Source organism: Prunus avium, chromosome 1 (genome assembly GCF_965620075.1).
Source record: "Prunus avium chromosome 1, drPruAviu1.hap1.1, whole genome shotgun sequence".
Taxonomy (NCBI): Eukaryota; Viridiplantae; Streptophyta; class Magnoliopsida; order Rosales; family Rosaceae; genus Prunus; species Prunus avium.
Window position 1 is genome coordinate 35,590,864 of NC_142284.1, and position 27,386 is coordinate 35,618,249.

At 38.5% G+C, this 27,386-nt stretch overlaps 2 protein-coding genes across 2 annotated transcripts; both read right to left on the reverse strand.

Moving 5' to 3' along the window:
• Positions 1 to 12,519: 12,519 nt before the first annotated feature.
• Positions 12,520 to 13,990, reverse strand: LOC110766026 (ribosome biogenesis NEP1-like protein). Its single transcript, XM_021969280.2, has 4 exons — positions 13,795 to 13,990; positions 13,522 to 13,655; positions 12,955 to 13,242; positions 12,520 to 12,849 (listed from the first exon to the last, which is right to left on the reverse strand). Exons 1-4 carry the CDS (start codon positions 13,810 to 13,812, stop codon positions 12,795 to 12,797), a joined length of 495 nt encoding a protein of 164 aa, XP_021824972.1. The 5' UTR covers positions 13,813 to 13,990; the 3' UTR covers positions 12,520 to 12,794.
• A 385-nt stretch (positions 13,991 to 14,375) lies between these two features.
• LOC110766027 (U-box domain-containing protein 43-like) lies at positions 14,376 to 19,189 on the reverse strand. Its single transcript, XM_021969281.2, has 4 exons — positions 18,949 to 19,189; positions 16,627 to 17,963; positions 16,235 to 16,532; positions 14,376 to 16,147 (listed from the first exon to the last, which is right to left on the reverse strand). The coding sequence occupies exons 2-4, from the start codon at positions 17,848 to 17,850 to the stop codon at positions 14,592 to 14,594; spliced, it is 3,078 nt and encodes a 1,025-aa protein (XP_021824973.1). The 5' UTR covers positions 17,851 to 17,963; positions 18,949 to 19,189; the 3' UTR covers positions 14,376 to 14,591.
• Between the last annotated feature and the right edge of the window lie 8,197 nt (positions 19,190 to 27,386).

Below are 27,386 nucleotides of genomic sequence, written 5' to 3' on the forward strand. Positions count from 1 at the left end.
ATGAGAGAGAGAGATAGGGTTTTGGCTAGGGATTTAGGATTGAGTTTAGAATTACCTTGTATGTGTGATGTAGCCATGTATTTATAGTGCTCCTTGTCAGCTAGGGTTTGAAGAATAATCCTTATTTAATTAGGATTATTCTTACCCAAAATTAGGAGATTGGAATTAATCAAGGAGATTTGGTGGAAATCTCATCCTTAATTTAGGGAGATATCATATCTTAAATCAATTATAATTCCCCTAATTAAATAGAATTTAATTAGGATAATTAATTGACCTAAGGAATTTTCCTTTTCCACGTGTCACCAGTTTATTGGTCGCTGAAATATATGCTTCGACAATGACTCTGCTCCAAGCCACTCAATTGCACTACTATCTCAAGATTGCCACTCTTTTTCCTTTTCCTTTCATGAGCATTCCATTAACCACAAATCTAGGTATTCTTAGCATCCTCATCGTACTCCTAAATCATTTACATTTGGGTAAACTATACTCCACAAATAAAATCAATTTGTTTCCATCAATCATTGCTAAAAAATCAATCACCAATAAAAGTATAAACCATGAGAGAGAGAGAGAGAGAGAGAGAGAGAGAGAGAGAGAGAGAGAGAGAGAGAGAGAGAGAGAGAGAGAGACATACATAGGTGCTCAATTGCCTAACATAGCTAGAAAAGTTATTATGCTTGAAATACTTAATTTGGAGGAGGAGGGATATGGGTTTTGTGACGATTGGCTCGATTGGGAATTGGTTGCTGGGTTGAAGATTGAGAATTGATTTTAAGAAGAGAGAGTTTGCTTGGGCATTTTTTTTATTTTTTTAGTTCTTCTTTTTTTTTCTTATTATTTTATATTTATTTTGTTTTTGTTTGTTTGATTGATTATTTAGTTTACTTGAAATTACAAGTTTACCCTTATAGCTAACGAAAAATTGGATGAAATTCACAAAAACTTAATGGTAAGGGCTAAATTCGCCATTTTAATTAATTCGGGTGTTAGCTCTTTTTAATTCGGGGGGTTAAGTTCGATTGGGGTCCTAGATCAGGGGGGAGGGGGGGTGTACGGCAATTTACTCAAAGACAAATGGTGTTGGGCCTTCTCCAACTCATTTGAGGCTAAACCCAAATTTTCCCCCTCCAAAAAGTAACTATTTGGTTTTTTCTCATACTCAAACCAATTTTTAACCCAACCATTTAGACTCAAATTTTAAGTCCGCAACTTTATTAAATTGTTTAAGAATGGTTTAAGTCTAATTTATTTAAATGGATAACTTTTCTTCATTTAATCTTTTTAAATAACTTCATAATTTTTTTTTGTACAATTTGACCTAAAAAAATTGAAATTCCACAAATCTAATTTTTGGTACATTATTTGAGAAATGGGTGGGTATTTATAGAGTTTGGAGTGAGTTTTGGGGTTGGATATGATTTACATTAATTTAAAATATTATTTTGACCGTTGGATTTAAATTTCAGCCGTTGGATTTATTTTTTTACTATTAAAATAGCTTGGATTTAATCTAGATCGTTGATTTGGGTTACTATTGGAATATAATTTTTTTTTTTAAAGGGTTGTTTGAATTGTGCCATTGGATTTCAACGGCTACATCACATGCGCATGACACATGGCGCGAGGAAGTCTGCAGCAGAAACAGCACAGGCCCTTTTCACAGCTACTTGCACATGGCTGATGTCCACTTTTAGTGGGCTCCACAGAAAAAATTTCTAGTCCATGCAATAGCTAGACTGGTATTTGACCCCAAGTTTGGGTTGGGCGGGAAATTGGGTTAAAATTTGGGATATTTTGGATTTGACCTCATGGGTTGGAGATGGCCTTACAACCAATGTATAATTACCAACAAAAAAAAAAACTAAAAGGAAGGGAAGGGAAATCTTAAAATGCTAAGTTAAGTTAGTTCTTATTTTCAGTTTTGTGACACTTTTCTTCCCCTTGCTGCTTACAAGATCCAAAAGGAGCCATAAAGGAAATAAAATGCAACTCCCAAAAGACATCACCAAAGTTGCAAAACAATTGTATAAGGGGTGAGACAAGCTAATTCTACCATTAAAAAAAAGGCTATAAATATCTCTGGTTTACATATGCTCAAGAAGATAAACTTTCCTGAAAAATCAACTAATATATAATTGACTTCCCAAAATATGAGGAGCTACCATATTCACACCCAAATCAGTAGTAGTTATGAATTAATGATGAAAGAAAATGATACAAGCACAAGTACCATAATTGTGAAAAGAGAGCATAGAGGATATGAAATTACAGATTCTGTGCAAATTTTGGTATTTAAGAAGCAACTCCATATATGATACCTTTATATATTGTCCTTTTGATCATAGAAAAGCCTGGGGCCCATAAATTCTAACCGGCTTTTATGGATCTAACTTGAGCTTTGGGATCTTTTTACAATGTACAGTGTACACTAACATTTGAAGGACAATATATGAGCGAAATTCTATAACGATGGTGCCATATATGATACCTTTATAAGTTTTGTTATCACTTGGGTGTTCTGTTTACAATTCTGTCAACCGCGGAGATCTCACGGCCTGGGTTTCCGGGCCGAGGGGATATGCGTTGACATGCGGCTTCCTGCTTTTGGGTGCGGTGCGTTTGTGCGCGGGCGTGCCAGCACGGTCTACCGTGCGTCGAGATGGTTGATGTGGATGGAATGGTTAAGTGGTGCGCCTGTTTGGACTCGTCTTCTAATCAAACGATTGTAGTCGAGAGAGGAACTAATCTCGGCTGTTAGGTTCACGGCCTGAGCTACAAGGCCGTTTAGTGATGGTGTTGGTGGGTTTTGGGCGGTGCTCCGGCGCGCTGCTCAGGGAGCGACGGTCGTATGATATATGGGGTGAATGAGCATGTTTGCGCTAAAACTAGACAGGTAGTATGTAGGCCAACTTAAAGATGAGGTGGATGTTGAGGGTGAGGACCCTCAGTATGTAAGAGCAATCGGTAAATAAATGGACATGCATACAGAAGACAAATGTACGTGGTTCACCCGAATAATGGGCTACGTCCACATAGAAGTATGTTCTGATTATGATAATGTGTGTATACATTGTACATAGGGTTAGACCCGAGGGGAAGAGGAAGAATACCGAAGGCTGAAGGCTGAGGGCAGATGCCGAAGGCCGAAGGCAGATGCCGAAGGCTGCTGGCCGAAGGCTGATGGCCGAAGGCAGATGATCTGGCTGATGGCCGATGATTCGTGGGCTTGTAAATGGGCTCATGGGTAAGCCCATGAGGCCCTAATAGCCTGCCCAACCTCTTTCTTCCTCTCCCTCCTTTGAAGGAGAGGGGTCTTCTTTTATAGGGAAGGGAGAGTCCCCTTCTCTTGTGTTTTGTCGATGTGGGACTCCCTTCCCTTTGCTTGGATTAGCTTGGAAATGCTTGGAAATGCTTGGCCAGATATTGTACAAACAGAGCGAATAACAAGGATGATGCTCCGGCGCCTTGAAAATCAAGGGTCGTATGATATATTGATGAATGAATTTTCCTTACAGTCTAACACTACTCCTAGGAAAACAAGTAAAGATATTGAAAGTGCATTATAGGAAAATATAAGTTGCTCCGTGGGAGGCTTTGGTTTGGTGTTTGAACCCTTTGATCGTAGTTTGAGCCTTGTATTTATAGGAAGGGCTCTGGAGGATGAATCGAGGCTGAAAACCTGCATGGTGGAGCTTGATAAGAGCAAGTGGGTAGTCTAATCGACATTTGGGATTGTGAAGCATGGTGGTGTGACTCCATAAATCTTGGTAAATCTCGGCCGCCGCCCTGATCGTGGGTTCTGCGCCTCTGGCCGTGGAGACGCATTTATTGCTCTGATGGCTGGTGACCTACTCTCTCAAGCTGCAAGAATTCTTGTGAGAATGTCCACGTCTAATCACTCTGTTTCCTGTCGCCAAACCCCGACTTCAGTCACTTCCCACCTTTCCTCATGCATTAAATGCTTATTCGGGGCCAGTGGGTTTGCTGCAATAAACAGAGGCATTACTTCATTAAATGAAGCATGGGACCCTGCTATCACGTGATGATTTGATTCTGATATCTCTGGCTGTGATTTTGCTCGGCCTCGGCCTCGGCTTACAATCGAGACCGAGATGATCATGCCTTGGCAACTTTTCCTTTGTTTTCAGGAAGGCAAAACACCTTGGCGAAACACTGCGCTTTAGCTTCACGAGGAAGTGCTTGGGCCGAGAAAAGGGGCTCCTTCGGCCAGTTCATGGCCGTGATTTATTAGGCACAAACAAATTCTGTAGTCGATCAATTCCATCATCTGCGTTAGTTAGTTGAAGTCACAATTGGAATTACTCTAGTGCACATATGTAATAGCAATTGTTGAAGTTTGAAGAGTGGAGTTTTCTTGAGGAAGCACTACTACAAAAATTGAAATAGACGACGGGGAAAAACCGTCGTCTTTTTCTTTTGAAAGCCGTCGTTAAATCGACCGTCATCTTTTGAATGTCAAATTACAATGGTAATTCACCGTCGTCTATTATTTGTAAAGACGACACTTTTACTCTAAACTGTCGTCTATTAATTGTAAAGACGACGGTTTTTCTGAAAGAACTGTCATCTATTAGATGTAAAGACGACGGTTTTTCTGAAAAAAGCGTCGTCTATTAGATGTAAAGACGACAGTTTTTCTAAAAAAAGCGTCATCTATTAGAGGTAAAGACGATGGTTTTTCCTGAAAAAAGCGTCGTCTATTAGATGTAAACACAACGGTTTTTTAGAAAAAAGCGTCGTCTATTATATGTAAAGAAGACGGTTTTTCTAATAGAACCGGCGTTTATTATATCCAAAGACAACGTTTTGTTCCAAAAAACCGTCATTTATTAATTGTAAAAATGACATAGTGATTTTACATTTTAGCTTCTTTTTTCTTTTTTCTTTTTTTAAATTTTAAGTTTTCAACAGCTCTACAATGATTTTATCTAGAAAAACAACCATAATGCTTTCTGAACAATAAATTATGGTCCAAATCTTCCATTTAGTAAAAAAATATTTATTTCATATAACTTGAAGATTCAAAAGTAATTACATTGTTTACCAATCTTGATTCCTACTATATCCATACAAAATACCATATCCAAAGCATTAACCTATAGTTGTTGTATCTTCCACAATTTGTACTTGGTCTCCACGTTCAGCTGTCATCTTGGTGTTTACAGATCTGCTGTAGTAATAGTATGTCTGCACCTCTATAGCTTAGTGGCCTCAACCTGCTGTAGTATGTCTGAACCTGAGGGTATCAAGAATGCAATAACGAGGAAAGAATGCAAACCACCCCTAACCAAAAATTATATGGTCAAAAGATGATACCAAACTCAGAGCTTGCAACTTTGGCTAACAACAAGTTCTAATCTAATTAGGATAAGAACATCAAAACAAGATCAGAAAACAAAAATCTCATAACTTTAAGCTTAAACCCCAAACTCAGCAAAAGGATTGGAAAAGGTGTTTACAGATCTATCAGCCTCCAGTGTTTATTCTATACAGAGTTAGCAGTACTGGATGTGGAGGATAATGATGAAGGTGATGATGTCAATGGCCCCAAGTCTGGCATTGCACAAAGATGTATACTTTATAAATCAATTGCATGCTAATTAAAATACAATTTAACCAAATTGTGAGAGAGAAACATATATACAAGAATGGGAAATGAGAATATACTTCTTTTTAAGGCATACCATATCACTAATTAATTGAACAGTAACTTAAAACAGAGAGGTTCTAGTTCTAGGCTGCTAACTTATCTCGCCAAATCCCCACTTCCATAGAACAAATCCAACACACTTTCTCCCTTCTTTGCTCTGTCCCCAACAAGTTTCATTCATATAGTTAAGTCTGCCTACATTCTTCATGCCCTTTCCTCTTTGAAGCACAAAATATCTCCAGCAGGAAAAACAGTGGCCAAATTATCAAAAACTTAAATTTCTGGTTATGAATACCTGAGTAGGCTACTGGATTACACTGCCTATCCAACCTAGAGGAAGCATGAAATTTCCAGAGTATCCTAGGACATACGCACCGTTGATACATGTGGTGAGGTATATGAGCCAAAGAGTGAGCTCACAAACAATAAAGCAATATCAATATAAATATCACAGGGTATAAGACATGCACTTCAAGCAACCAGAATGTGCTGTGTGTTAGTGTTTGGGTTTGGGTTTTGAAGTCATAAAATTGCCAAATTCAATCACACCAGGGTATAAAGTTGTCCTGGCTCCCTGTGAGGCCTAGATATGAGCATGAACCTGGGCAGAAAATGGAACTTAAGAAGTGAGAATGTAATTTTCATTCTATGCATCTCATAATTTAGCAAAATATACAGAAATTGCTTTCAACATGCATATCCAATTTAATTGCCATTAGCTGTAATATTCACTGGCACACAAGAATGCATACCCTCTGCGTTTTCCAGTAGATAAGTCAACATTTAAAAAAAAAAAAAAATTTGAAATGTCATACAGAAAGCTAAATCCCCAAATTAAAATAAGAAAATCGAGAAGTGTAAGAACAGAATACATGGTTCTCTAAGAGGCTTCAAGAGTAGCCTAGGTTTAGCCTTCGACTCCATCAACTGCTCAAAAATCACACATTCAAAATCAAAGTAACCAAACAATAATATAGATGGTGGAAATCAGATAGAAAATTGAAACTTACACTCGTTCTTGTCTTCTAAGATTTGTCAATTTCCTTTGGCTCAAAATAAAAAATTAAATTAGAAGGAGGAGGAGGAGGAACTTACAGAGGCTGGAGAGTGGAGCAGCAGATCTGCGAGATAGAGAGAGAGAGAGTCATGACAGAGAACACATACCAAGCCAAGAGAGATCGATAAGCACAGCCTCTTCAGATTCCTTAGTAGGCCTCTCCAAATCCATGTCTTCAATTCTCAAAACGAATTTTCCTCCATTGGACCTGAGTCAACACAGATAGTCATACTCATATTCCTCTGAAAACACAGATACCTTGTTGGATTCATCAGTTGTTGCTCGTCAAATCTCTGTTCGAAGTTGCCGCCAAATTTACCTCTGACAGAACGGCTATTGTAGTATTTGAGCCAAGAGGGGCGGATCGTGAATGGGAAGGTGGCGAAGCCAGTGTTGAAGGACAGGTTCAACGAGATCCACAAGACGAAGAGCATGAAGGGCCGCGAATTTCAAAAGGAAGGAGGCTAGGGTTGGAGCTTCACAATTATCAGGACCTTTATGAGAGAGACTGAAAAGATGCGAACTAGAGAGGTTCGCGAATGGCCGCGAATTTCACTTAAGCAAAATTTTTAGTAGTGCGTCTTGGAAAGACGACGGTGACTTGTTTCAACTATCGTGCTATTAAAATCAACTAATTTGAAAGACGACGGTACCCTTTTTTCAACCGTCGTGTTATTAAAATTCACTATGGTTTTGGGACTGCACAACGACGGTTGTTATAACACCAGTCATTGTTTGTAATATTTTTTAAACCACAACGGTTTTTTCATTTTGCGTCGTGTATTTAATGTCGTTGTTTTACATTATTGTAGTAGTGAAGAAGAATATGAAAAGTGTTATAGAGAATGAGAGAGACGTTGTGTGTGTGTGGTAGAGAGAGTTTGTTACTCAGTTGTAATGATTAGAATACACACACTCTCACACTGATTTCATTCTAATAGAAACATTCCTTTTACAAGGCAGAGAATGTGATCTCAGTCATACATTTGTGACAACAATATGAGCTGTACACTTGGCATAAAACTAGGACATATGAGACCTATACTCTATGACTGAATCTAAGCCTTACACCTGTCTAGCTAAGGATTAAACCAAGAAACAATTTACATTTCAACATTCCCTTCTAAATTGTTAACTGGTTTAACTCCTACCAAACCTCTCAAATAGTTGAACCGATCCTTAGGCAAAGCTTTTGTGAAGATATCAGCCACTTGTTCTTCAAACTTGTAGTACCTCAAATCCACTACACCTTCTTGTAAAGCATCTCAGATGAAGTGATATCTGTGGTTGATATGCTTGGTCTTTTGATGAAAAACAGGATTTCTGGTTATTGCAATGGCAGAAGTGTTATCTACCATAAATGGAGTTGCTTTTGTTTGTAATTCTCCAAAATCCTCCCGCACAAACCTCAGCCATATAGCCTGAGTAGTTGCCTCACTTGCACTAATTCAGCTGTGGAGAGAGCAACACTATGTTGCTTGACAGATGCCCAAGAAAATGCACCATTTCCAAAAGAGAAAAACATATCTTGAGGTGCTCTTCATGTCATCTTGACTTCCACTCTAGTCACTGTCACAATATCCGATTAGTATAGCCTCATTTCCTTTCTGATAATCAATACCATAGTTTATTATCCCTTGTATGTACCTTAAAACGCTTTTGGCTGTTCCATAATGTTTCTTGGTAGGACAATGCATAAACCTTGCCAAAAGACTAGCTGCAAATATTATATCTGGCCTTGTAGCTGTTAGATTCAATAAACTCCCCACAATTTATCTGTACAAATTCTCATCTGCAGGTTCACTCCCATCATTCTTTCACAACTTCTCACTTGTCACTAAAGGAATACTAACAACCTTGCATTGATGTAATCCAAACTTATTCAGTAGCGCCAATGCATATTTCTTTTGATTAATGAAAATTCTATGTTCAGTTTGAATCACTGCTATTCCAAGAAAATGATACAGAAGTCCTAGATCATTTATTTCATACCTTCTCATCATTTCTGACTTGAATTCAGCAATGAGTTCTTCACTGCTGCCTGTATACACTATGTCATCAATATAAATTGAGACCATTATTGTTCCTAAATCTTCCTTAGTCTTGCAGTACAATGTGGCCTCACTTGTGCTTCTGACATACCCATAGCTAATGAGATAAGCATGAATTTCTTCATATTAGGCCTTTGGTGCCTGTTTTAAACCATACAAGGCCTTCTTCAATTTGTACACCTTATCCTCATAGTGTTTAACCACAAAACCATAACATATACCTCTTCCTTAAGTACACCATTTAGAAATGCAGACTTGACATCTAACTGGTATAGCTTCCAACCATTTTAAGCTGCCAAAGCTATGAGAGTTCTAATAGTATCAAGTCTAGCCACAAGAGCAAAAGTCTCATTGAAATCAATTCTAGGCTTTTGTGCATAGCCTTTGACCACCAACCTAGCTTTGTGCTTCTGTATTGAGCCATCAAGATTCAACTTGGTTTTGTAAACCCACATAACACCAATTAGGTTTCTCACTTGGTCTGTCAACTAATTCCCAAGTCTCATTCTTCTCAATCATTTCCATCTCAGCTTCCATTGCTTGTTGCCAAGCTTTGTCTCTTGAAGCTTCTTCAAAATTTTCTGGCTCAATGATGCTCATATTACATCGAGCATATATCTTAGTTATATCTCTTAGTTTCACATGAGTAGAACTTGGTGATTCACTTTGTGAGTCAGCATTAGTAGAAACTGAAGTTATCTCAGCTACCCCAGAGTCATTTCCAATCTGTGATTCTAGTGCAAATGAAGTTGTGACATCATAATCTTCTTCAGTAACACTAGAATTCTCTTTAGAACTCATAGGAACGATGACTTGTTCCACATTCTGCTTCTCCCAATTCCATAAAGAGTTTTCATAAAAAATTACACTCCTAGAGACTGCAATTTTATTAGTATGCAGATTGTAAACTCTGTAACCTTTCTCACATTTGCCATAGCCAACAAAAATGCACTTGACAGTTGAATCCTCCAGTTTTGATCTCAGTTGACTAGGCACATGACAAAAACATATAGAGGCAAAGACCCTTAAATGTTTAACTCCTGGCTTTCTTCCACTAGAAGCTTCAAATGGAGTTGAATTATCCAAAGCTCTTGTGGGACACATGTTTTGAATGTAGACAGCAATATTTACAGCTTCTCCCCAAAACTTAAATGGAAGTCTCTTCTCATTCACCATTGCCTTGCAAATTTCAACAATGGTTATGTTTTTCCTCTCAGCAACCCCATTTTGCTAAGGTGAGTAAGCCACAATGAGCTGCCTTTCCATGCCTACATCTTCACAAAACTTCAAAAATTCAAATGAGGTATACTCTCCTCCTCTATGACTTCTAGGCCTTTTGATCTTATAGCCACTTTGTAGTTCCACCATAGCCTTGAACTTCTTGAAAATACCAAACACTTCAGACTTGTATTGCATGAAATACACCCAACACATTCTAGTGCAATCATCAATAAAAGTCAAGAAGTATCTGTGTCCACCAATAGTTGTGGTCTGCATTGGTCCACAAACATCTGAGTGGATGAGTTCTAGTTGGCTCACTTGCTCTCCAAGCCCTTTATTTACCAAAAGATTCTCTATGTGCTTTCTCCATTGCACAACCTTGGCAAATTTTCTATGCTTTCCCAATTTCTGGCAGTCCATACACCATTTCTTGTTGTTGTAACAATCTCAAACTTTGCAAATTGAGATGACCAAACCTCCTATGCCAACACCAAGTAGAGTCTTCAACAGTTGACTTCATAGCCACAGTGCTCCCATATTTCAGTGGAAGGGGAAAACATCTATTCCTTGTCATTGGAACTTTAGCAACCAAGTGTTCCATTGAACTGTCATCAAATATCTCCACCATTGAGTACCCAAAAAAACAAAGAATATCCATGTTCCACCATTTGGCCAACACTGAGCAAATTTTCATCCAGCCTTGGCACAAGCTTGACTTCCTTAATGTATCTAGGCCCAAATTTAGTGTCAATCACCAAGGTACCTTTACCAGTTGCCTACAACAAGTCTCTAGTGCCCATTTTTACTTTTGCAGTGACCTTTGTATCAACATTGATTAGAAGGGATTCTTGTGAGGTCATGTGGTTGCTACAAGCACTATCCGCATACCACACACCATTATTTTTTACCATAGTAGCAGAATGACAAGCATAAAATATTGTACCTTCTTCCTCCTTATGTGTTGCATAGTTAGCTGTCTGAGCTGGTTTGCCTCTGCAGTCCTTTGCCATATGACCAAACCTATCACATTTGTAGCATTTAGGCTTGCCTTTGAACCAACAAGCACCATAGTGAAGCTTATCACATGTTTTGCAAGGAGCCTTTGCTCCTTCAGTCTGAATTTCCTTCTTGGAATTGTTCTCAGACTTTGCATCCCACTTCTTCCATTTCTGTGGTTCCCAAAAGGCCTCATGCTAGATGGAGGTAGAGTGGCTCTGATACCATTCTGTCACATCCTGGATCGGCTCCGCCGTAGCACGATATTGTCCGCTTTGGGCCCCCCCTGCCCTCATGGTTTTGTTTCTGGAACTCCTGAGCAACTTCCTAGTGGGTCACCCATCCTAGGATTGCTCTAGCCCAAACTCGCTTAACTTCGGAGTTCATATGGAATCCGAAGCCAGTGAGCTCCCAAAAAGCCTCGTGCTAGATGGAGGTGGACATGTACATATAAAGCACATCACCCCTTTTCCGTTGGTCGATGTGGGATGTTACAATCCACCCCCTTTAGGGGCCCAACGTCCTCATTAGCACACTCTCACCACACGGTAGAGTGGCTCTGATACCATTCTGTCACATCCCGAATCGGCTCCGCCGTAGCACTATATTGTCCGCTTTAGGCCCCCTTGCCCTCATGGTTTTGTTTATGGGAACTCCCGAGAAACTTCCCAGTGGGTCACCCATCCTGGGATTGCTCTAGCCCAAACTCGCTTAACTTCAGAGTTCCCATGGAATCCGAAGCTAGTGAGCTTCCAAAAAGCCTCGTGCTAGATGGAGGTGGGCATGTACATATAAGGCACATCACCCGCTCTCTGTTGGTCGATGTGGGATGTTACAGCTCTCCCATTCCAGATCCAGCCATGTGAGACTAAACCCACGAGATAGAGATAATCTCAGTTGGATTTCTTCGATTTCACAACACCCAGATTCAGATTCGAACCAGGGCTCCTGATACCATGTTGAAGTTTGAAGAGTAGAGTTTTCTTGAGGAAGAAGAATATGAAAAATGTTGTAGAGAATGAGAGAGACGTTGTGTGTGTGTGGGAGAGAGAGTTTGTTACTCAGCTGTAATGATTAGAATACACACACTCTCACACTGATTTCATTCCAACAGAAACATTCCTTTTACAAGGCAGAGAATGTGATCTTAGCCATACATTTGTGTCAGCAATATGAGCTGTACACTTGGCATAAAACTAGGACATATGAGACCTATATACTCTATGACTGAATCTAAACCTTACACCTGTCTAGCTAAGGATTAAACCGACAAACAATTTACATTTCAACAGGAATATTAGGTTGAATTCTGCAGATTCATATACTTAATATAATTTGGTTGGATTGTTTTGCATCAAATGCGGGGTTTGGAAGCCACAAGGGATTTGCATTATTTATTTATGTATATTTTGTAAAACACCATGCTATGCTAGAGCTCTCAAATACAATAGCAAATGCCAATATAATGATTTAGGGTATGGTGTCTCTGTTTTATTAGAACAAACAAACCAAGAAAACAAACTAAAATGGGAGCCTCTCACACCTCTGATTAATGTACTAGTGAGGGAGGGCCTCATAACCCATACGACATATTTTGTGCATTAAAACAAAAAGCTATGAACATAAAATAAAAAAGAGGAAAACAGATGGCGAAAATTCTATTTACAATGTCACACCACCATGGTGGTGACCATATATTCTAACGGGACCATGCATAGAAATTGAGAACAAAAAGTATGTTTTTGGATCTTAATTAGAGACACAATCCGATTGTTGAGATTGAAACTTCTTCTTAGCGACGGCTTGGGTCCACTCCAACAGTCTTGAGCGTCTCCGCAGTGCGAGGCCTGCAAGTTGCAACCAAGCAACCTTCATTAGTATTGCATATAAAAAATGTACCATCTGCCAAAACCTTTTCATGTATTAATATACGTATGCATGTATGTATATACCTAGTGAAAGCGTCACGCTGGACTGGATCAGGCATGGTGGGGTTGCCAGGATCCTGAATATGACCCACCTTCCTGAGGAAAGATTTGTTGATAAACTTGTCGGATGAGCTCATGGCAACATCTGGTTCCTCGACCTCGAACATGGATTCTCTCTTCTTCTTATCGAAGACGACGCTAGGGGCATGCATCAGCTGCTGTTTGAGGCTGTGCAACCCAATAATAATAGGCACCGTAATAAACCCTAGCACTATGGCAACCGGTGCATTCTCTGGCTTCGTAAGAAATTTCCTGCTTGGATTGAATATTGCATATATTACATACTTCCACATTTCTTAATTATATAATGCTTCACAAACTTTGCTATTCCCCTCTTAAGATTAAATTTAAATACAAATTTACATTATCCAAAATATAGAAAATTTCATAACCACCGATAACCAATTCGTGTGCCGGTTGACTTACATATATTCGTGTGCCGGTCGACCGACATACACTGAACTGGTTATCCGAATGTATAGTTAACCTTATATTAGAAAATTTGTACAAATTAATGATTAATGTTTAAACCTGATACGGCCGAAGGTAGACCATGTAGGTTCACTAGCATGAACGTTTTCTGCAATGGGTTTCATCTTGGGAGCGGTTGAGGTTGCAAAAGCTCGGTTCTCTCCCAACCGAACCAGCATAGATCTCCAATTGTTCTAGACAAACCCATATTAAATCATCATTTCACCATGATTAGCATCATATTAATAAGATATAAAACGTAATTAAGGCAATCAAATCAAATCAAAGAGATGATAATACAAAACAATGGAAAAGAGTTTTGGTTAGACTTACGGTTGCCCTCAAAGCCATTCTTCTTCTTCTTCTTTTTTTCTAACGAACTCAACAGCAACAAGATTCTGAGTTAATAATTTTGATGACAATGTTTAGATATTTATAAAGGGATTAGGGAGGCCGTGGATTTTGCTCATCCAATAATAGGCAGTGGCTAATAAAATAAAGGTCCTATGGTCCACTCCTAAGCTTATCCATTTGAGCGTTTCATCATGCACTTGCCAAGATTGAAACGGCACTCACGGAGAATCTGACTCCCTTGCTCCCATTAATTTCTATACTTGGTTTTAGTTTGGCCATGGCTCATGGGGAGTCACAAGCTCTGAATCTAACTCAGACCAATATGGGCCTTGTAATAGGCTACTGGAAGGCAATATGGGCCTTATAGTTGTAAGGCCAGCACTCATTAGTCTAAAACCCAATGTCGGGTTTGATATAAGTGATATTGGGGAAAGTGGAATTAAACATGGGACTTCCGGCGGAGGGTAAATGCTGCTACATGATCCTTGCCATAATAGTTCTGTTTTCATCTTCATGTGCAAGAGAGAGCAAAGATCAAAAGTGTGACAGTATATAAAAAATGACGAGAATTTGTACACTATCTAGTAACTTGAACAAAGTAATTCACAGCTGTTTCTTTCACCAACTTATTGCTAAAGCCTATCTATATCTCTAGAGTATGGTATGCGCTTTGAGAATTGTATGCTATCATCTTCAAAACTAGATCTAATGTGGTGCAGTTTCTGCACAATGCAAAAATGGCAAATGGATCACATATACAATATCATTATACATCTTTAGAAGTATGAGGATTGCTCCGGGATGATTTCCATCTGCCTAAGCACCAAAGCTGCTTTTTTCTTAAGCTCATCATCATGGAGGAGTTGGATAAGGATCCTCTCGAACCTCTGCTTTAATGTATCACTGATCGTTGTATGAACCAGGATCTTCTGAAAGAGGTCTAAGGCTTTGGTTTTGGCAGATAAAGATCCTCTGTCCAAGACTTGCAGAATGGCCACCACACCCTGGTTGTCCACAATGGCAGCAGTTGCATGTGATAGTGTGCTGTTGTCTGTCAGCAATGTTTCAAGTGCCATCAGAGCAGCCTCTGCCACACCAGATTCTGTGTTACTCAAAGTCCGCACCAATGGCCTCACCGCGTCTGCCTTGACCAGGCAGAAGGTATCTCTTGGTGAACAAGCAGCACCATGAACAGAACATATATTTCCATTCTCTGATGATGCTGGAAAGCACCAGAAATGCTTAATCAGATCAAAGAGGGGCATCGATGGCTTGGTTTGCCTGATGGTTTCTTCAGAGACTGACAGACTAGTAGACTTGGATAGTTGGGCAAGTGCAATGGCTGTTCTCTGCTTAGCTAGTGAGCTACCCCTGGTTAAGACACGAACTAATGATGGGTACACTTCAAGCTTGCCCAATTGTCTCTGAAGTTCAGGCTTGGTTGGTTCTGTGTAGCGCAGAAGGGCTGCTAGAGCATTCTCCAGTAGAGATGTCCCTTGGATGGAAGGTGCTACGTTCCCCCAATTGTCCTCATCCATGCTGCAAATTACCTCATGAATGGCTTTTAGTACTTCTGATTTGCGGAGTATCTCATCAATACTACTATCATCCCTAGGAAGCTGGCTGATAATTCCTGCAGCAGTGGACCTTTCTTCAATGTCTGGTGAATTAATGAGGATGGTTGCCAGGGTGTTAATAGCAGTTTCTTTTGCAGGGGAAGGTGGTAGTGGAACCCCAGCAGTATGACCTTCTGATATGCAATATATGAGCTTCATTGCCCATTTTTTCACCACAGGAGGATCGCTGTAAAGGGAAGAGAAGAGGTGAGCAATGGCATCCTGTTCAGATCGTATTATATCTCGAGCTATCTCTGATTTATAGCTCAGTTCAACCAGTAGGTGCAAGAACTGAATCTTGGTTTGATCTTCAGCACTGGTAACAAGCTGCAACAGTAGACAGACATTGTGCTTTGATTGGAGCTCTTGCAAGCCCTGATACTTTTGTTGTTCAAATTGTTTACTGGCTCCAATCATGTTAGCAAGAATCCCAGCAGCTTCTTGTTTCAAGTGTGGATCAGACTTGTTAAATGAGATGAGGCCAAGCAAATGTGGTACAGTGGCAGGGTCTTTCAGAAGTCGCTTTACAATCTTGTGGTGTGCTACAAGTTTCTTCATACATTTTAGGCAAGCAGATTTGCATGCTGGTGAGCTCGAAGAGAGCATCTGAAGTAAACTCTGTATAAATTGCCGGTCCTTTAATTCTTCAACACTATTCTCCTTGAGTTGCATCTTTATCAAGGCTGCAGCCATCAATGTTCTGGTCTCCTGAGGTGCTGCAAAAACAGACCACGGGAATGATTATCTTGTGCAACAGTAGAAAAGTACATCAGTTACCTTCGTTTTCGGGCATATCAATTTACCTTCATTGAAGCGAGCAACAAAAGGTTGGAAGTGTCCTGCTTCAGCCATCTTGACAACAAAATGTGTGTTTGACGAGAGGTTCTGCAACACCTTACGAGCTTCCTGTGACACATCAGGGTTATTCTTATGGAGTAAAGAAACCAGAAGAGGAATACAATCTTTTGTATCTCCTATTTTCTCCCCAAGGGTTTCCTTTGCTGACAACTCCAACAAGACTGCAATGGCATCCCTTTTACTTCCTCCTTTGTAGATATACTTCACAATTCTTCGAATGGCCCCTGCTCTGACAATGGCTTCCTGAAACAAACAACAAGACCACTTAAATTACATGTAGAATATATTACAAAGTGAAATGGAATTGGGATAAGCAACACCATTTGTTTTCTTTTACCTTTTGATCCTCATTAAGTTTAGCTAGGTAGTAGAGGCATTTTAATGCTGCCACAGACTTTACCGTATCGTCTTTTAAGATCACTACCAATTTTGTTGCAAGTCCTTCCTCTGCAGCTTTGGTTGCATATCTAGGCATTTCCAAAAGAAACTGCATGTCCTCTAAAGCCTTGTCCATTTTAAAGCGGTCACCGGATTTGACTCCATGGACTGCAGCTTGGAATTTTAAATCCTTGTCTCTCTGATTCCATTCTTCAATAGAGTTTCGCAGCACAACATTAGGCGTGAGCTCTAGTGATGAAAGGTCCTGTCTGCAGATGGGGCAGTTCCTCTCTCCACGCCCAAAGTGTTCCTGAATTGCCTTCCTCTCAAAGCTGTGGCCACATGTAACTGCTACTGGGTCTTCCATCATCTTTTTACAAAGTTCACACATGAATGAATCAATTGGATACTGCTGGTGGTATGTAGAGGTTTCCTCATCATTTGGTCTGGTAACAATTTCTGTACTGTAGAGGAAGTCAATCAGTTGAGATAGCTGAAGTGCCTCCGCCTGCTTCTTTTGAGCTTCCATGTCTTCTTTCTCTTGCTTCAAGAGTGCCAACTCAGTTTGTACCAAGGATGCATTCGCTCGAGCACCAACGGCTTCTGCAACCTTCTCCAGAAGCTTTTGAGAATTCTCCCTATTCCTAGCATTTTGAGATATTGAATTCTCCATCTCTGAAGCAATTGATTCCGTTGCACATGCTGACCTGAATTCCATTGATCCTAGATTGTTGATGATCTGTTTGGTCATAGTATTCAAGCTCAGGGAGATATCAAGATTGATCAGCTGAAAAGAGGAGACAGTCTTGGCAATATCTTTAGCTACATCCTCCATCTGCAAGAGCATTGAGTGTGATTTAAGCAAGAGGCGGAGGCGGCTTCCACATTTGTAATCCTTGATGATCTTGCTTGCTTTCTTCAACTGTATGTTCAATGTTATCAGTGCAGCCTTTGTGGACTCTAATCCCAGTGCATTTTCAACTTTTCGGGCATTCAAGCTACGGAGGAGGATATTGAGCTCAGAAATACTCCTGGAGAACTCCAGAAAGCTGTCCTTTTCAAACAATAGATCCTTCATTTCACTCACGAGCCCCGTGGCCTGAAATCCCACCTTATTCCATAATTCCTGTAGTACTGCCACTCCTACATCCTCAATTCCGATATTGAAGTCCATTGTGGTCATTTTTAGTTGCAGATGAAATCTTAAGATATCTGTTCCAATCCAAGTTTCACTAGTTTCCTATAATCTCAGTCAATTTCATTCATAATCCCTTTCAATTCCATTGCCATCCGGACCTGCAATCCTCCAAACAGCAAAAAAAGAAAGATATTAAAGGCCCATTTGATAACCATTTCAATTTTAGTTATTAGTTTTCATTTTTCATTTTTCATTTTTTGTGCTACAGTACAGAGGAAAATGAGAGTGAGAATGGGAGTGAGGATGAGAGGGAGGAGTAACAAAAGTGAAAACAAAATCTTGAAAGTGAAAACAATTTGAAATAGATTTCAATTTTTAGTTTTTGTTTTCACTTTTGTTACTCCTCCCTCCCATCCTCTCCTCTCATCTTCCCTCTCAATCCCATCTCCACTCTTATTCTCACTTCCATTCTCCCTCCTTTTCCTCTAGAGCACAAAAAAAAATGAAAACTAAAAACTAAAAACTAAAAACTAAAATTGAAATGGTTATCAAACGGGCCCTAAGATTAAATCTGTATACCACTTCATTTCTATTATATCTTTTCTTACTCGTCTATTCTCTTTTTCATATACGGGAATTATTGTTGGCCAAAAATAAAAGAAATTGTCTTTACCAATCTGCCCAACTATGTAGTTAAACAAGTAATCCTGTGCATTGTAAAGCAATTATAATGAGAATATGATCAGTAATGGCTGTTGGGCAACACCCAAAATCTGCCTAAAATCAGTTCCAAACCAGACTCCAATTATCTCTTTTTCTGTTTGTTCTGTCAGCTTATTTTTTTATTTTTTTGGGATAAATTATTTAAAAGAGAGATGTTGTTTTGTGTAATTTGTTCAGATACTTCTTCCTTCACTTTCATTACAAATTACAAGCAAAGATGAAAGTCACAAATCATATATCTTGCATATATATTAGAATTCAGAATGTATTTGATGCAAATTGGAAACCTTTTGGAGGAGAGAGATACACTCAAAGGACAAAGCCCAGAACACAAAGGAACAAAATTACGAGAGAGAGAGAGAGAGAGAGAGAGAGAGAGAGAGAGAGAGAGAGAGAAAGAGAAAGAAGTGAATTCCTGACCTCATTGGTTGACCAAATTCATGACCGCAGAAAATATTTCAGGTTCACTTCTAGTTGTAGCCTTGAAGTCTCTGTTCGAGGTACTGGCACTCTGGAGAGGGACATGGAAGATGACTAATCTGAACTCTAAGTTCCACCATCCATGGAGGAATTGTGTAAAAAAGAGCAGAGGTTTTTGCACAAGGTAAGAAGACTAAAAGAAAATGAAGAAACTCAAATGTAGGTGGAAAGGTCAAACCGAAAGACATAGAAAGTCCTCATGTCCTTGTATATGAATGCGTTGGGGTCAAAATTGAATTTTTCTCACGCTGGCGGTCACTGACTCAGAAAGCATTTGCTGCCGTTGTCAAAGTTGTATATTTGATTTTAGTTTCACTGATACGTGAATAATTCAACACACAAGTTGCACACCCAAAAATAAAAGGGTAAAAACTAAACTAAAAAGCTCATCACAATGAAAACGCCAAAAAGAAAGTTTAACATTAAGATTGACAGATTCACCATTCTCTTTCCGAATAAAAATTAATCACAATTCATCAGATTATGTTTCTTTTAAGTACGGACAAATTCGTACTAACAATGCATCATGCAATTTGCTAGAATTGAATTGATCCACAAGCTTAATAAAACAATGATCAATGACCCAATATTAGAATTGAAAGCGCGTGTAAAATTATTTATATAATAAATACAGACCTAGTCATTAATTTACTTAGAAGTTTCATTTGCCTGAAAGCAAAGACCAATTCCAAATTCCATGTGACGTCGAAATTGATGGTTCAAATCAATTTCAGTATTTAAACTGTGGCCGCTGACTGCCAAAGTCTTTCTTCCAAGCCGTGTTTGCGTCTCTCCAGTGCCAACAACAACTAACAAGACAACAATGTCAGAAGACTGCTGTGACATCTTCCGCTAAGCTGCCTTTGCGTGGCAAATTGCCCGGCCATAATTAAAACTAACGGGATTCTCTTCTATTTTTTGGGCTCAGCAAATTACTAGTTAGCTCCTGCTACTTTGTTCCCTCAATGAAACGACATTGTTTAGCTCCTAATGGTGGGCTTAAAAGGGTAATTTGCTGGGTTCAAGAGAGTGACCTAAAACTTTATAGGCAAACGTAACTTGCACCCAAAAAAAAACTATCTTTGTTTTTCAAGTGGTCTCTATTTTTGGGGAGCAGATCTGTTGTCCCCAATTTGGTGTGCCACACTGCCAGTAAGTAGTTCTTATCGGTATCGTGCGGAGAAAAGTGGGGAGGAAATTTATAACAAATGCAGAGAAAGTGAGTAGGAGATGAGAAAAGATATCAAAAAACGACTGTGTGCATGCATTATATAGTGGATGACACTTTTATATACAATTGAGTGGTTATATGTCTATGAAGGCATCAATTGCCGAAGAAATACAGAGCAATAGCGCCCGGAACTTCGTTCTCCATGAATGCTATTGCACCAATCAATCTCCCTCAGACTGACTGTGCTAACATGACTTATTACTTACCTAGCAGAAGCTCATTTGGATATAGAAGCAAAGCTAATTTATTTAACGAGATCATTCTTTTGAGGGAAGAAAGAGCTGAAGCCAGATGTTGAATTAGGTTTGCTTTTCCACAATTTGACTCTTAAGGAACTCCAACACTGAAAGCCCGCTGCACTTAAAACAAAATGTTAAGTCAAAATGATCTTATTTAATGAAGTCAAGCAAGGAAAATCTTACCGGATGTTGAAAAAAGCCACAAATCGCACCTCCAAATTAGGAAAAAAAAATAAGTTTTAAAAAAATATTAACACATGAGCTTACCAAGTTAAGAGGTCAGCAAGAGTTGCAGTCAGTGTCTGGATCTATTCAACCGATCAAGTCTGCATCACTGAAATCCAACCAATTGAAGTTAACCATGTCATCTTTGAAATGAAAATGGTACACCAGATACTTCAAAGATGCCTCAAAGGTTAAATACAAACTTCAGAGAATCAAATATGCCTAAAAAGGTTACATACAACCCTTAAGAGAAATAAATATTTACAATATCGCATATGTCTTCCACACCACGCTAAGGTTGTTTAAAATGTCAATTAAGCAATGTTAGGTAAGGGCTATTTTCTTGTACTGTTCCAGTAATCAAAATGAAATAAAGAAAATTAAGGAGAATTTCAAAAACTGAAATTATTTTCTCTCCAGTGTAATGACAACGACATCGATTCTCATTCCCATCACACAACTCCAAGGGACCAATGACACCATACTGCAACCTAAAATGCATTAAGTTTCAAACTATTGCTATATTTGCGTACAACAAAGTAATGGAAATTTAGAAAGAAAGGAAAAAAAAAACCAAGTATTGGCGCATATTATATTAAAATAGAGAATTGAACCAGATCTGAAACCTAATTGTGGAATTTATGATTTTCTAGTATCACATTATCATAAATTTTCTCCAATGACAACACTTGGTTTTCGAACTCTTCATGGATATGTGTAATCTTAAAGGTACAATCAAGGGCGGAACTAGCAAGCGGCTCACATGGGCTGTAGCCTGGGGCAAAATTTTCTTTTTAAGCTTCAACATATGAACAAACTACTATAATTCAATGTTAGCCCATTAGCACAAAACAATATTTTCGTTTTTCTCAGCCCACACAAAAGAGTAAAGTAAGACAAAAACACATTTACAACAATATTTTTTTTTAAAAGGAAAGGAATATAATAGTATATCATTAAAATAAGGCCCACATGCTGTTCGGTGGATTATTCAATTAGGGCAACAACAACAATAACATTGGTAGTCACCCCTACAAAAATTCCTGGTTCCCATTGGGTACAATGAAACTAAAAGTTAATGAGTACCATTAACATAAGTATAAGTTTCCATTCGACTTCACACACGAGATGCACTAAACTTAAAATTTCCTCTCCATCCAGCTTGTGCTGCTCATAGTTAATCTATAATATTTTCCTCCAACCAACTTTCAATGGGAGAAGACTGCAACATACTTTTTTATTTTTTTATTTTTCTTTACATACATATTTTTTCTTGTATCAGGCAAACAAGGGAATAGTCATAGGCCAACCAAGGGAACTAATAGTACAATGAATTGCAGGTCATCATGCTACGACAACTTTAGCATATGCTATGCTTGTATCTCTATCAAATTAGATACCAAAAAAAATTAAAAATAATCACACATAACGCTTGGTATATTAAAGAGTCAACCAAACTTTAACTCACTTTGTGGATCTCTAGTGCTATTGTGAATATATATATATATATATATATATACCAAATAGTCTCCTAACCGAAACAATAAATCAATGTGGTGCCGCTAGACCTATAAGCATATACATGCTTTATACAAATACAACTGTCAGGTGTGTAAAACTTCTCCAACTAATCTTAAATACAATCTGCCATAGATGTCAACTATTTCAAAATTAAAATTGTATACGAAAGAGGAAATGCTAATTGGTCTACCTATTCTAGTTCTTCTACTTTACCCTTATTTCTAGTCTAGTACTACAAGAAACACTCTTGTTTTGACCATCTTGTGCATCATAGATAGACATAGAGGTACATATGCTCAATCCACACCACTTTTCCAAAACAAAGAAAATATTGGAGAGAAAGCCATCTATCAGATAAACAATTGAATTCTCATATCCAATTGGTGACCCATAGCCACCAAATCATATCTCATCAAATATATTTTCTAAAATCCAGCTTAATTAAAAAAATTAGAAATGCATAAAATTTTGAATTAAAAATAGATTATTTGATAAACCTTTTTTCACCCAATTTGCGCAGCTTAGGAACTTCCTCCACCAATCAAGCTTAGGAACTTCTTCCACCCTTCTCGGCCTTTGCACATTTCAGAACACAATCAAACCCAAACACTCGAACCTTTTCGTTTCCCCTTTCTCTTCGTTCGAACATTTTCTCGGCAACCAAACAGAAACAATTGAATGAGGAACGGAAGTGATTCAAACAAACCTAAAGAGCGGCTTAGATTTTGTCTTTAACGCGAACGAAGGCATCGTCCCCGTAAGGGTTGAGGTCGCGCTGCTTCCCGATGTCGTACTTGTTGTATTTCTTGCATATTGAGTCGTGTTAGACCTACTCAGTGTCGGGCCACTTTTTGTCTGGCACATAAGCTAGTTGGAGGTTGTTTCTATACTTTTCAGACCATTAGCCACACAATAATCTTGTAATTCCTTTTCTATTATTTCTTTCAGTTGTCAGAATTTCATTGGATGTGCTCACTCCCATGAGTGATCTAATGATTAGGGTAAGGCTGCCCTCTTTCATTGTATTTAAGAATACTGACCTACCCTTTTGGAGGCAGCTATGAAATGAATATTTAAATTCCTTTATCTTTTCCTATGTTCGCTCTATTTTTTCTATATATCACCCAGGTCTAGTCCTAGCAAGTCGACTTGGGAGATGCTCATTCTTGTTTCTCTCATAATGAGAAGAGAAGATCTAAGATCGCTGCGTTAGATGGAGAGTGAGAGAAGATCTAAGATCGCTTCGTTCAAACATGTTGCACATTAACTAGTGAGAAAGGGGGTTGTGAGCCCCCAACGAAATCGAACTTGTCGCAGCTTGAAGTGGCCATAGCATGAGCAGTGAAGAAGGTGGAGAGGGAGAAAGAAGAGGAGATTTATGGGTCAATCGATTGCATCTCTGTGTTTTTGTTTTGTTGACATATCTCACTTGAGTGTATGATTTTTGTTTTAACCTGCTCCTATTGTACTACCCTTTTTCTTGTCCACTGTTAGATCTATCCAATGGTGACCGGATAGAAAAGCATTTCCACCCATTTCTCATGGCAAAGGGCAAGGGCTAGGGCTGTTACTATTCACGTGAATAATGGCAGCCCTTGCAAAAGACTTGTCGTGTTTCCACCCATTGCCATGGCAAATGGTAAATACTATTCATTAAAAAAAAAATTACTTAAACGATTAATTTGGAGAAGATTTTCGGTTGCCACGTGTCAATATTTATTATAAAATTCACATCTCATAATTCGTATGAATTTTTTAGATAAGATTTTTAGTTGCCACGTGTCCATATTTATTATAAAATTCACCTCTCAAATTTCAAATAAGATTTTCGGATAAGATTCTTGGTTGTCATGTGTCGATATTTATTATAAAATATAAATCTCATATTTCAAATAAGATTTTCACCCTCTAAAATCACACCACATGTCATCTCCATCTTCTAAATCCCTCTATAAAATCAGAGGCTCAACTCAGACCTCTCACACCATATCCTCTCTATCCTTTCATTTCTCAAATTTTAGATTTCATAGTCCACTCTCAATGTCGAACATGAGGAGATGCTTGGAGAGGCAAGAGCGAGAAATTAAAGAAAGAAGGTGCAAACGAGCTGAAGAAGAAAGGGAGGAGGAAGAAGATGATGAACAAGTTGCCATGGCAGTGGGTATGCTTGATCTATCAAGGCAAGACTGCCACCATGGTTCACAAACGTGGACAAACATAGGTATTCTCGGGGTAAGAATCTTTTGGAAGATTACTTTATCCCAAATTCGTTGTACTCCACTGTTGATTTTTTAGGGTGATATAGAATGCAACCCCGTTTGTTCAATAAAGTCATGCATGATGTTTGCAATTACGATGCATACTTCATTTAGAAGTGTGATGCCACTGGGGTTTTGGGGCTTCTTCCAGAGCAAAAGCTTACAGCTTCTTTATGGATGCTGGCATTTGGTGCATCTGCAGACCAGGTGGATGAGATTGCTAGGATGGGGAAATCCACTATCCTAGAGAGCTTGGTCAGATTCTGTGATGCAATCGAAACTCTCTACACAAGGGATTACCGTCGCAAACCTACGCTTGGGACCTCCAAGGGCTTCTACAAAAAGCCGAAGCTCGAGATTTCCCAGGCATGATTAGAAGTATCGACTGTATGCACTGGCAATGGAAGAATTGTCCAACCGCCTGGCAATGAGATTATGGGAATAGGAAAGAGAAAAAAATGTATTATTCTGGAAGCCATTGCATCATTTGATACATGGATTTGGCATGCCTTTTTCGGAGTTGTGGGATCTCAAAATGACCTCAATGTGCTCGGTCAATCCCCGATGTTCAACGATGTGTTGAGAAAGCAAGCCCCTCAGATCACCTATATAATCAATAATACCGTCTACTAAGGTGGGTACTACCTAGCAAACGAAATCTACTCTAGGTGAACGACATTCGTCAAAACAATTCCACATCCCTGATTGGAGAAGGAAAAATTGTTTGCTACCTATTAAGAGGGTTATAGGAAAGACGTAGAAATGTGTTTTGGTATCCTCCAAGCTCGGTGGGCAATCATTAGGGGGGCTACTCGTATGTTTGATGAAAAGCTGCTTCGGAGCATTATGATGACGTGCATCATCCGTCATAACATGGTTGTGGAGGATGAGTATGATTATGATGCTCCAGAGGTGTTCAAACCCAATCACATGAACACGACATTGACAAGAATTTATGAAAGGCCAGTGGGAGCAAATTGGACAACCACTAAAGCACAAACCGTTGCTTAAGTACAGTCGTTACAACAACCGTATGATTGATCGTTATACAGAGATGCAATATTCTTATATTCATGAACGACGCCAAGTTGACTTGATGGAGCACTTATGGGCGGTGAGAGGTAATGACGGTGGATGAAGTCAAGTGAAGATATTTTGTGTTGATGTATGCGTTGTTTGAATTATGCTTTGTTTGTGTTTTGTTTTGAATTACGCTTTGGTTGTGTTTTGTAATGAATTATTCTTTGGTTTGCTTCTCCACAATTTGACTCTTAAGGAACTCCAGCACTGAAAGCCACTGCATTTAAAACAAAATGTTAAGTTAAACTGATCAGAATCCAAACCACTTATTTAATGAAGTCAAGCAAGGAAAATCTTAGTGTCTTCATATTTTAACGTCAAAGATTTCAACAATTTATGCTTTTCTAGTATCACATTATCAGAAATTTTCTTCAATGACAACACTTAGCTTTCGAGCTCTTCATGGATATATGTAATCTTAAAGGTACAATGAAACTGAAAGTTAATGAGTACTATTAACATAAGTATAAGTTTCCATTCGACTTCACACATGAGATGCACTAAACTTAAAATTTCCTCTCCATCCAGCTTGTGCTACTCCTAGTTAATCTATAATATTTTCCTTCAACCAACTTTCAATGGAAGAAGACTGCAACATACATATTTATTTTTTATTTTTCTTTACATACATATTTTTTTTCTTGTATTAGATAATCAACGGAATAGTGCCAACCAAGGGAGCTAATAGTACAATGAATTGCAGGTCATCATGCTACGACAACTTTAGCATATGCTTGTATCTCTATCAAATTAGCTACCCAAAACAAAAAAACAAAAATAACACATAATGCTTGGTATCTCAAGAAAATAAATGGTTGAATATTTTATTGTATTCAAAACGTCAAACAGTACAATACATACATACAAGCATAGCCTTCTATCAATATATTAGTGGGATTTGACCTACACTAATTTGGGCAAGTAAAGATAGTACAAATATTTACAAAGATATTTCTTAATACTCCCCCTCAAATTGGAGAGTGAATATCATGAAGTCCTAACTTGTCGTGAAATGTCACAAACTGATCCTTCCCTAAGGCCTTTGTAAAAACATCTGCCCATTGAAAGTGTGTAGGTACATACGAAGGACTAATTGAAATTACCTGTAGGATGACAAAAATGCACTTATCCTAGACGTAATCTAGATAATATTTATCGACTTCTTCATAACCCAACTTCTGTCACCGGATGATCTTTTGACACTCCTTATGTTGAACGCAATACTGGTCACAATTGCTTTAACCTCGCCGGAGACAAACCGCCACCACGATTTTGGTGCCTTCAATCGTATGAGTCACAGAACATGCAAATGAATGCAATATGAATGATGAAAGTATTTGATAAATCACCAAGTAAACATGGAACATTTGATGACTTATCTCAACTATATGCACCGTAGCTTTTCTAGAGAAATTTAAATGATCAATCAAAACATGTGAAAGATGTACTAAAAACCAAGAAGTCAAGCCATCTTTATACAGACATCTTTTTCTTTTTCCAAGGGAATTTCTTAAAGCCTAAGAGATCAAATGTTGCCTAAAACCAATTTGATTCTATACAATTACGCCAGCTTGATGCATACATTTGAATAACTTCCAATCCCATCAATTTATATAAGGAAACAATTTAAACCAATATCAATATAATGAAGCCAAATAAGACGTGCACTCCAAGTAAAGATGAAAAAAGGATATATTAACTTTAAACCAAAATAAGGTCCAAATAGGAAAATAATATCAAGAAATAAAATCTAATCCTAATAAAAAGATGACTAATACAAAAGCATTTGAGTGAAAATAACTCTAGCTAGGAATCCTATAATGA